Source organism: Plodia interpunctella, chromosome 6 (assembly GCF_027563975.2).
Source record: "Plodia interpunctella isolate USDA-ARS_2022_Savannah chromosome 6, ilPloInte3.2, whole genome shotgun sequence".
Taxonomy (NCBI): domain Eukaryota; kingdom Metazoa; phylum Arthropoda; class Insecta; order Lepidoptera; family Pyralidae; genus Plodia; species Plodia interpunctella.
In genome coordinates this window covers 1,813,301-1,825,522 of record NC_071299.1, presented here as the reverse complement: position 1 = coordinate 1,825,522, position 12,222 = coordinate 1,813,301, and the positions used below count along the sequence as shown (strand labels likewise).

Sequence of the window (12,222 nt, the reverse complement as noted above, 5' to 3'; positions counted from 1 at the left end):
TGTGGCCATTTCGATATTATCGTATCATTGACAATAAATAATTAAATGTTTATTCCTAGCTAAACCTGTATCGAATATTAATATTGAAATAAATATTTCCGCACGCATCAAAGATTTTTATTTTATTGTAGTCCTACTAGATATTTACGTTAAATGTAAGTATATATATAATATACTGCATACACTGTTGTATTACTACTTTTATTTCGATATACTCGCAAGAAACAACTAGGCTCGTGTAATATTAACCTATCTGTACGGCTTTGTACCTATGAATACGTAGGATATGGTAACAAAAAAGATAGTCATAGGAACTACCTTTGGACCGTAAAATGTGTACCTAAATCAATAATTTTCTGAAAAATACGTAAAGAAGACATAGGTAGGACTTGTTTAATATGTATAATTTATGAAATGTTAACAATATAACCGTCGTGTTTGAAAAATCAAAACAACTGTTAATATTTTCAGTTCAATGTTTTATTTTGACCTGGTTGACATTCGAATAATCAAAACTGAATAGTCTTTTCGTAAAATGACTATTTTGAGTTACTTTTTTTTAAGATACAGTACCTATGGTTCAACCACAAGACACTCATTAGCATATAAAAAATGTTATACGAGTATCGATTAACCCTGTTATTCCTAAACGAATAAAACATGCTTTAAGCTAAATTAAGTTTTGTACCGCCAACATAAAGCGCCAGTGACAAAACATACTTTCGCTTAGTGTTCCTGTATCTTTTTCATATAATTTTTTGGGTTAAACTGTAGCCAATCTGGACTCTGGTTATAATTACTTTCACAACTAATATTACGGAAAAAAAGACTTTTTCTTATCCATGTTTCGTTAACACCTTTTGTAATATTGGTGGTACATGTAATAAAAATAAAACTAAATGGTAGGTATATATACATATATGAATTTCTATTTGACTTGACATACATATTGAAAATTGAGTACCTAGTTTTATTTTCGATAAACATCATAAACCAGCATAAGTATTTTATGTACACAAACGAATGTCCCATGTTTTCACATAATGTCAACTACAATAAAGGCAATGGAATGGAAAACCGAAGATTATGTCGTACAGCGGGGTCCATAATTAAAATGACATGTTCATACATTTTCAATTTGCGTTCACCTATTTTCATGAAATTCCCTTATAGTAGTCAAAGCTTAGCTGTTGGCAAAAGTTGACGACACTTGGATAGCTAGTAAGTATTTTTGCTTGTACAATTATTTTCAAAAACTTTGTCTTCCTCGACGTCCATGGTGCCATGTTCATCATGCCACATTGGAGGTGCCGTGTTTGAACCCAAGTCACACAAATCTCGAACTTAGTCTGTGTGGATTCTATGTATTTATTTTATTGCCAACTAGTTGCACCCTGCGGTGTTACCCGCGGTTTATCATTAGTTGTATTTATTTTTTAATTTATGCACACTAACGCCATTTGATATAGGTATCAAGCGCAATTGGCTATCAGACTTTTTGATTAGAACGGGAATCACGTACTAGTTAACGGATTAAATGTGTTAATCCAATGTATCAGATACCTCTATAGTTACCAAGTTTTATATAAATTGACCTAGCCGTTTGAGCGTGAAGAAGTAAGAAACAAACTCACGCCTCAAACTCAAACATTATTGGGACTAATTGTACAAAATGTTGGTCTTAATATTGTTAGGTAATTTTCACTTACTATGTTACCCTGTACACGTAAATACACTTATTTAATTAAATAAATATACGGGACTACCGACCACTTTTCAGGGATTATATTGACTGTAATACTTTTTCAGCGATGTACTTAAAACAAAAGATTTATTCTATACTGTTATCCGTGAATAAGAAGTTTGAGGAGCAATTTGGGTGGCCAATAAAAGAGACTACACTATGCAAAGTAACCGACTATTTGTACTTACCCAAAGACTCCTCCAGCTTGGCCGTAACCAGAATTTTATTTGGTAAGTATGTACCTACTTATTTATTATAATAATAAGTGCCCGTGGCCCTGTCCGAGGAATTGAGTAGGCAATATCACTCTCTTATTCGAAGCCTACTTGCACTTAACTGCTTAATCGAAGGAAGAGGAGACAGTCTACATTTTGAAGATTTGGCTATGGTTACTATAAAACCGGCTGCCTGCTTGACGTCAACCCTCTTTGGGGATGCTATTGTTACCTATCAGCTGTAGACGTGTATCCGTTAGTTGCCTATACGACATCCACGGGAGGATTTGGAATGGTCCTATTCTATTCAGAAACTATCCAGGTCAAAAATGAATACGAACAAATAAACTGCCCATAAGGTACACCTTTATATATATCATAGCATAGATATATATTTTAATACATCTATGACCTTTACCCGTGGGACGTTACAAAAAACATATTGTTGTGAAGTATGGATAAGTAAATGTGATGTCGACTTAGCTATCATAAAATTCATAAGCTTGTATCGGTGGCTAATCAATTGTTAAAAAATATCTTAATGTGAAAATTAGATTGTGGATTTTTTAGGTCTAGCGATGCTTTTCGACATCCCTGACGAGCGAGGGGGCGCAGCCCTAGGCCGACGCTGGGGTGACCCACGCACGTGCCACTTCCCTCTGTTCCCGTTTTTACAAGCAATGCCTATGCCTTACATGGCCATAGTGTACGCTTGTCTCTGGTTAGGTAAGTCCAGCACGTACGTAACCTAACCTAAAAATTGCTGTTATTTTATTACAAGCTTTTATATATATAGTTCCACCTGTCCTAAGTTTGCTTGTTATGTCTGTAATCAAATCTTGCAAGTTAGATTTCTCCTACTTCCAGTTAGTTGTCCTACAGAGTTGAAATTTCCCACGTCGCTTCAGTTTCCATGACAATGCATTATTACGATAAGGATGACATGATGGTGCACCCAGGATCTGCTCCCAACGAGTTTTACAGCACGGACATGGGTTTTTTGTCAGACGTTAAATGCCGCAAGATCTCTCGGAGGACAAAGCATAAAAGCATATGGCCAAAATACATATTTGTAAGAATCTTGTTTTAGAAATAGTTTGTATAAGAGGTAGGTATTTAATGTAGGTAATACAAGTTGCTACCATGTTAAAGCCAAAAGATTTGAACAGGTTCATGTTCTAATATTCGCCCAGAGCGTAATTTGTCGAAGTAGGTATTACTTGAAAATCAATACGAAATATTATTTATAATTATATATTTCTTACAACATTATTTAATGTGTTCAGTTTTTCCCGACAGCAGAAAAAAGGATTATGGTGTTGTGAACGACAAATACAATTACGACATAATATAGATAAATTGGCTTTAGCTATAAATAAATGTTTTCTTAGTACGTTGACCTATACCTATGTAAATGAATAAAAAGTATTGAGCGAAGGTAATCAACGGTATGAGGTGAGAGTTAGTTTTATATACTTTCAACAACGGTTAGAAGGTTATTGGTGCAAGATCTTGTTGTCCATGACAAATATGTACTTACTGTATATTGTATATATGTAGATACATAGTGTAGTGTATCTGGATATTATCACAAAACGAGTTGTCAATCAATTACCACATTTTTTAAAATAGATACTTACCTACTTTAAGTTTACCTCATCTGAGTACCACAGGCACAATGTGCTCGTGTATTTTAAGTTTTATAAAAAACATAATTGCTAATTAATCTGTCCGTCGATTTGTATGGTAGGTAAAGAAAAAATGTTTAACACTTGATTTTGATATAATTTGGTACAGAGATAGACGAAACTTTCAATAGTAACATGGCAAGCTACATAAATAAAAAAACGGCTTCTCCGGGATTGCCGGCAGAAACTTGAATATTAGCGTTGTTCATTATTGATGTCTTACGAATCTTCGATCAGGTCATACGTGTCCTGAAGCGAGTTTAACATTTTTTATCCAAAAGTGCACAACGCCGCTAAAGAAGTTTTCACTTCAAAAATATCACAGGGGCCCTCGGCATCATGCTAGGCTACAAGTACCACGTCAGCTCGTCAACCTTCGCCGTCTGCTACTGGTACCTGCTGCTCATTGAGAAGAGCTACTGGAACAACCACAGCTACCTCTTCGGTCTGGTCGGGTTACTACTGGCCCACACTGAGGCCAACTGTTACTGGTATTTTTTTTTTATGAGAGTTTTAATTTCGAGTGTGTTAATGCTTACTCTGGTGTAGTGTAATGGTTTTATTAAAGTCGCCTAACTTTATCGGACATTGACTTTCTCGTCTACCCACCGTGTGGTTTCCGCCCTAGAATTGGACTATACTCTATATATCTCGATAAAATGACTGAAGCGCAAACCACGCGACCGAGTAAGCTACCGATTCCATTCTATTCTCGTTAATCCCATAGGTACCTCAAAAGGAATAAGAACCACCCAAAACCCAATAATCCTGTCTACCAGTTTCTTTCTTCAAAGTTAGTTTGCTCAAAAACTACTGAACCGGGATATGATAGGAACTATAGTTAAGTAATAAGTTTTTAATTGACGCGTATTGTTTACTGACTGACGCAAACAAACAAATTGCCAAATTACCTAAGCATGTTTTGTTGACAGTTATTAATTTTGTTAGCAATTACGTACCTAATGAATAATTACATTACGGTTTTTTCAATGATATATTGTTGTAGCTAATATCACTTTATGATTTGCCCAATCGTTGACGTAAATTTGAAAAGAATCCAATAGAACAGGATTTGAAGAACCTTGATAATAATGTTTGTGGTTCATAATTTGCCGAATTCCGAATAAGTGTTTCAACAAACCACAACATTTCTGTGCCCAAATAGAACACAACATTAACAAGAGATAAGCCTGTTAGCCAACAGATTGAAATTTAACACTACCTTGATTATTCTTAATATGTCCCTACAATTTTAGGCCCTTCTATAGACATTAAATGATTTTTAGAATTGTTTTGAAATTTTAAAGACTAACCCTTTGCTTGAACAATTACATATCTCAACTAATATTATAAATGCGTAGAGAAAAAGTAAGCTTGGTTTGTTACCTTACGATCTATTTACTCAACAAAACTTCTTGTAATTTTGCATACAATGTAGTTTGAAGTACACAGAAAATTAACGCGAGCGAAGCCGCGGGCAAAAGCTAGTAGTAAATAAACTTATTTAGTGTCTCGTTTAGTTTTAGATCATTAATGATTCAAAATTTACTAGAGAAATTGAGGTCCACACATATTGCGTCCAATGTAACATTTTGTTTGACATTGGATATTGAGAATATTGTTACAAAGAAGTTGTTGACAAGAATATTGTTTCTCGTAGGGTTGGGCAGAAGCAGTTTCCACTTGCCACGATCCTGACAAATCTTACTAACTTCCTGCTATGCTCTCCGGCTATGGCGGTTTTAAATTCATTCTTGATTGACATTCCACTCGACTTTTAAAGTTTTTGTATGTGTAGGTCAATGGACACATGGCTCGACCCTTCACTGAAGAAGCGCACCGTCCCCTACTGGAACTACTTCGTGCTGAAGTTCCAGTTCTTCATCCTGTACTTCATGGCTGGTCTGAAGAAAGGCACGGCGGAGTGGCTGGCGGGCTACTCTGTACAGAACCTCAGCGAACATTGGGTGTTTGGACCTTTCAAGTAATTATATTTTTATAATACTAAGGATTAGACTTGATTATGCAATATTAACTTGACTCGTCCAGTATTTTCACAGATTATTCCCACAAAGTCTTACGCAGTCCAATGGGGCGACCGCAACACCAACAATTTTTCTTCATTTACTTCATTGCACAAATAAATTCACAAACCAATTAATTATTTTTTACATATTAATAATTTTAACTAGCGGCCCGGCCCGGGTTAATATAATAAATTAAACACCTAAACCTTCCTCAGGAATCACACTATCTATTGGTGAAAATCGTATGAAAATCCGTGGAGTAGTTTTTTTATTTATTTATTTATTTATTTATTTATTTAGATCACCAACAATCGAAACAACATATTATACAAAGATGATACATGTATAAAAGAATTAGTTCTAATTGATCGACCAATTAAAGGTAAACCCAGCATGCAATGGGTAACAATCCATATTTTAATGTGTGTGTAGGTAGTATTACAAGATATGAGAAATGAAGAAGAAAATAATAAAATTTTTTTTTTAAAAACAACATAACTAGGTACTTTTACTTACGTTAATTAGGTACTCAAGCAACTCAAAATTGAAGTGCGGAATTTTTTTAAAGATAAATTATGAATATCTGCCAATCCACTGATCCCGTTGTATAATCTGCAAATTCTGGTTATAGTTGAGTTTCTTCCTAACTTTGTTCTGCGGAAGGGGGGTACAAAAGATTGGATTGGTCTACGAGGTGGTCGTCGTGGTACTCTAAAATTAAATTTACTTAATATTTGGGGGCATTTTATATAATTATTAATAACTTTATAAAGAAACAACAGATCAAGGATATCTCTGCGCTTATCAAGGGTAGTAAGATTAAATATTGCCAAACGATTGTCGTATGGATCCTCTTTTGTTGCATTGCTAGATATGAACGCCAGATGACGTGTAAACCTTCTTTGTACCCGTTCAATCCGCAATGCATGAGTCGCGAAATGGGGGCGCCAAACTACACTGCCGTAATCTAAAATTGGGCGTACTAAGGATTTGTAGAGAGTACATTTAGTTGCCGGTTTGCGAAAAACTTTGCCATTTCTAATTACGAAGCCCAGCATTTGGGAAGCTCGTTTTATCACAGAATTAATATGGGGAACGTAAGTAAGTTTTTTGAGTTTATTGCGAACAGACAGACAGACGCAGAAGATAACTTTGTTTTATAATCATTAGGACGCGTTTATTAACTAAAAGCATACCTAGATTAACAAAAAAGAAAAAAAAATTAAGGCTTGTAATACAAATTACAATACCTACCTAAAGTATTTTTACATTGATGACGTCTAATTTCTCACACAACACGCGCATTTTTTTTTCCTTTTTGTTGATACCTGCGCGCTAATGATTTCGATAAATATAAAATAAAACCGGCTTCGATCGATCGAATCAATGACGCATGTTTACGTCTTGTGCGTCCATGTTATAATTTTCCATCTCAGAATTAGTATACCTATCTATACATTATATTTTACTTTTAATATATTTTTATATATTACCTACCTACTCTTAATATTATCATTATCGTAAAACTGTACCATGTAGGTCTGGAATAAAATTCATTGTCCTAACTCCAAAATTCGCGAGATCACAATACATCACCGCCATACAAACTTCTTTTTCTTTTTTTTTTATTTGGTTACTTGGAAAGTAGCCAATTCTGACCAGCCAGTACCAATTTTTTTTTCAGACTATTCTTAACGACGGCACAGACAGATTATCTCGTGGTGCACTGGTTCATCTTCCTATTTGATCTGACGGTAGCGGTGTGGATGATGTGCGCGAAAAGCCGCCATGTAGCCATGTTCTTCTGTGCGCTGTTCCATCTCATGAACAGTAGGCTCTTCAGAATCGGTTAGTCATCGCACATTCGATTTATATATTACTTTTGTCCAAAAAATCCTTGTGTGTCCATTTTCGATAAGTTCAAAAAGTCCCTGCCATATCTATTAGAAACCGTCTGTTCCAATAGATGCCTCAGCATACTTATAAATTTATCTATATCTATACTGGTTTCCTGTTTTAACTGATTCAAGATTTACTATTTTGGTAGTATGAACTTAATATTATAAAAAAAATTATTTACAGGTATGTTTCCTTGGGTGTGCTTAGCTACGATGCCATTATTTTACCCATTTGACTGGCCGAAAACTTTGATGAACCGTTGCAAAACCAATCTAACAAAATCAGTGCAAGATCTATGCAAACTATTCGGTTTAGGTCCAGTGGAACACGAATGTCACTGCCATCTTAAAAACTCTGAAATTGAAGATGATACTATCGATAATATCGTTCGAGACTTGAAAGGTGGTGATTCAGAAACTAAAATAAAAGAAATAACTGACAATTTAGAAGAAATAAATACAAAAGCCAAGGATGTGTGTGAAGACAAGGCAAAACACGAAGGAAAATATGAAAATCGTAAATTAACTACCGTTCTGATCGGTTTATATGTGATCAGCCAATTGTTTTTGCCCTATTCACATTTTGTCACGAAGGTGAGGACAATGACATAGACAAATAAATGTTCAAAAATGTGTCGATATTGTTCTCGTTTGTTATTGTAGCTGATCTCTCTGAGGCGTGCAATACATATATTTGTTAGTCCAGGTTATAATGGCTATGCAACTTCTTGCTATCATTTATCCAATCAACTCAACAGTACAGCAGCAAGAGTACATAATTATAATGCTCTTAAGACCAACAAAATGATAATAATATTCATATGCATATTTTTTGTGTTCAACAAAAAACAGCTCACGCACGTCAATAATTTTTTTAGACCCTTAAAAACATTTAATCCCCCTCGGATCGCGTTATATGTAAAATTGTATTATTCCGATCAAATTTGAGATCATTTGTTGAATTTTGACATTGGATATTAAGTAGGTGTAACTACTAACTTAAAATGGTAAATCCTACTATTCAAATTGAAATGTGTTTTTAGGGGTACAACAATTGGACAGATGGTCTGTACGGGTATTCCTGGGACATGATGGTTCACACGTGGGACACTCACTCCATTATAGTCAAAGTGGTTGACAACGAGAGGAACTCCGAATTCTTCGTCGACCCAACTTTATACACCCTAAACGACAGATGGACACGCCACGGCGACATGGTCTACCAGTACGCGAAATGTTTGAAAGAGAACTTGAAAGAAGAGACTCGTAGAAGGAACAAGAGACCAGTCATTTCCAATAACATATCTATTTATATCGATGTTTGGTGCTCAATGAACGGAAGGTTTACCCAGCGAATGTTTGATCCTAAAGTCGACCTTTTAAGAGCTCATTGGCATCCCTTTTCAAGGGTACCGTTCTTGATGCCACTGTTAGATGAAGCTTTGAGTTGGAGGAGCTATCTGGATGAAATGAAAGATTATGTCCATTCGTGGAACAATTACAGTGATGTCATTTTCCTTGCTGATTTTCCCGGTAAGCCTTTCATTTGTTACCAGTGAAGTAGAGTGGACTTGGCACGGGTGATCAGATATAATAAAAAAGCAGTTTCGATAGGCGGTTACTGAATTAACTCAGTATTTTTTGGGAATTCAATAAAAATATTTCGGGGACGAACAAGTGAACATCGAAAATAAATTAACATTTCTTGTTTTGCCTTCGTAAAATTTTTAAACTTTGCACTTTGTTTAGAGATTTTAAAGTTTGTTTTGGAAAATGGCGAAATTTATTGTAAATTTTGAAATGGCAAAATCTTTTTGACACAATTTTTTATTGTTGCATTGTCGCGGAGATCTTGTTGCATTGCATTGGTCCAACACGTGACAAAAAAAAATAATGTCTGCGATATGACATAGATCAACAGTAACAGAAAAATAAGCAGATCATGAATGCATAATCAGAACGCTTAGGTATTAAGTATCAAACTGAAGTGTAGGTACGTAGAAAATTTCAACTCTGTAGGGTCAACGGAAATAAAAGAATATTCTTCTTTATTTACTAAAATATATATTACACTAATGTAAAACAATACATGCATGTTACATCCTACATAACAGCGACGATATTTTGTACGTTGTTGCTTGTTTACCAAATGGTAAAATTACGCGGTTTTAATATTTATTTTTACTTAGTTACCTACTGTTTTCAGGGTATGAACTAGAAAAATACATTCCCGACGAGCTCCATAACGTAACGCTGACTATATTAGAAGGCAAAGTTGTGTTCGAGCCTGAGGTAACTAAATTCCAGAACGGGCAATCTTACCAGCTCACTGAAGGAAACCAGGCCAGAGTGAGCTCAGGATTATTTCACAAATTACTCAATATTGGCGATAAACCAGCCTTTTTCGTGTACACGTTTTACAATAGTACTGAAAGGGATTTGAAGATGACTGAAGTGCCAAAGTCGGAGCCGAAATTGCCTATTTTGAAAGAGTTAATGAGGAGATTGAATAGTATAGTGATTTTTGGTACCTTGGTGGTGGAGAACATCTTTCGATCTGTGTTTAAAGTGTCTCAATGTCAATAGGGTTCTTCACTAAAATGCAGTATGCCAAGCACGGAGGGTAGAAAAGAATAAGGTATAGATTCTGATCAGATTGACAGATTACACAGGACTAGATTTATTGATATTTAGGTACCTAATAAGTTTTTGACAAGTGACTGTACCATCGGGCCCAGTCTGATGATGACTGATGATGAAGGGAAGTATACAAGAACTGTTATGCAAATGCCTTTTTTGTTACATGATAAACAAAAAAACTTCTCATGTGTAAATAAAACTAACTATATCTAAGTAGTAATTATGAATTCCGGGACAGTAATGTGAAATAACTGGACAGAAAACAACACGCAAAATTGCGGGACAATCCCGAGTTTTCTCGCCATCTGGTAACCCTAATGTGGTATTATATTATATAATACTTGAACCCAATTAGAATATCCTACTTAAAACCTATAGTGAAAATAATTACTTCATCTATAACGAAGTCCCAAAGTCATCAAGTAATTAGTAGGTATGTAGTATGTTCGACCAAATTACCTAGGTAATAGGTATGTCCGTTTTGCTAATTGTATGTTCAATAAAACCTTTTTGTCTTGTGAGTAATTTTCCATGATGTTTAATATATATCTTTTCTCATATCGTCTATTATTATTATCATTGTGGATTGAAGCGGATCTACCATATTATTACCTACATTAATGACAAGAAATGTTTTGTTCCGCTCATAAGGGGATGTCGGGCATTTAATTTCAGAGTTCTTAATTATTTGCGTTTTTGTAACTCGGATGGAAAATGGCATTTTGTGATTTTTACTGATTATTATTCTATAACAAATTTGCTACAATTCAATACAATTAACATCTATAGACAAAATTTCTAAGCACTTTTTTTAATGGAAATGTTTAGTGAAAATGTACCTACCAGATGCAGGTAAGTAGGTACCTTATAAAATGTCGATATTTTCATAATTACGTCCAGCTTTCGAAGTTTAACACTATTTGTATATTGGTAGTACAGTATCGGTTATATTAGTGATGCGTTGGATGTATGCATATGTATTTATATTAGGTAGGTAAACTTTAATCTACGTAACAAACTAGTAGAACATTGTTTTTTTGTAGCCTAAACTTTCAAACTCCATGTTTTCGAAACTAGTTTTTTTTTTAGAATTTCAACATTAGTTGTCTGTTACAAACAAAGTATTACGAAATATATGTTTTTTTGTTATCAGCATAATAAATTGACACTTCTAGATTCTAGATCCGGCCTTTAACACAATACCTCTCTACTGGTAGGTATCTTGTTTGAACAAATATTTGAGTAATAATACAGGTACCTATATGACCTAATAACGATAATATCTGCTGAATGGATTTCGATAATTTACTTTAAATAGATAACTAGGTACTTCCGGTTCACCCATTTACCGGCTAGATGCCACAAGCTGACCAATGGAAGTTCCTTGCAAACAGCTGAACACACACATCCACCAAGCATAACTATAAAATTCTCGATTAAATTTTCTTAAAAAATATATCAAGATCGGTTCAGCCGATTGGCTGCTACGATGCCATGGACAGACATAAACAAACATGTTAAACTTATTATAACTCACACAACCAAATTTTTCATACTCAAAATTTCAGATCTGAACAGACAGGTTGTTGATCATCACAGATTTGACTTCTGTAACTATACTTACCTATCTATCATTAGCGAGATTCGTTGTTTGCTAGGTACTAATTTTTCTAGGTAGGTTCGTCGTACGACCTTCTAGCATTCTACTAGATCAGAGCATTACTACTGTGGCGAAATTGGTGACGAACGGAAGGGTATTTATCGCTATATTTTAATGATATATGTGCCAATAAATAAAATCAGAAATGTCAGCAAAAATGCTGCTATCCAAACACACGAACTATTTTGACAAATGTCAGGTTATGTGGGTTTTATAACCTGTGCAAGAAATAATCCAATGATATCAGTTGACCAACATTTCAACCAATCGGATTATGCAAAGGTGTATGGTGCGACAAGCGATGCACGAAAGAGGGGTCGAGAGGGGCGGGACGACAATCTGTCAAATAA

General features: G+C 34.9%; 1 protein-coding gene across 2 annotated transcripts; it reads left to right on the top strand.

The window, feature by feature from the left end:
* Positions 1–835: 835 nt before the first annotated feature.
* On the top strand, positions 836–10,772 carry GC (gamma-glutamyl carboxylase). Of its 2 annotated transcripts, none has more exons than XM_053746234.1 (9): positions 836–902; positions 1,810–1,974; positions 2,530–2,685; positions 3,973–4,138; positions 5,446–5,631; positions 7,359–7,522; positions 7,757–8,166; positions 8,616–9,105; positions 9,779–10,772. In XM_053746234.1, the coding sequence occupies exons 2-9, from the start codon at positions 1,812–1,814 to the stop codon at positions 10,156–10,158; spliced, it is 2,115 nt and encodes a 704-aa protein (XP_053602209.1). In that variant the 5' UTR covers positions 836–902; positions 1,810–1,811; the 3' UTR covers positions 10,159–10,772. The 2 variants fall into 2 exon arrangements, with proteins under 2 accessions (XP_053602209.1, XP_053602208.1); XM_053746233.2 differs by lacking the exon at positions 836–902 and adding an exon at positions 988–1,221.
* The last annotated feature ends 1,450 nt before the right edge of the window (positions 10,773–12,222 follow it).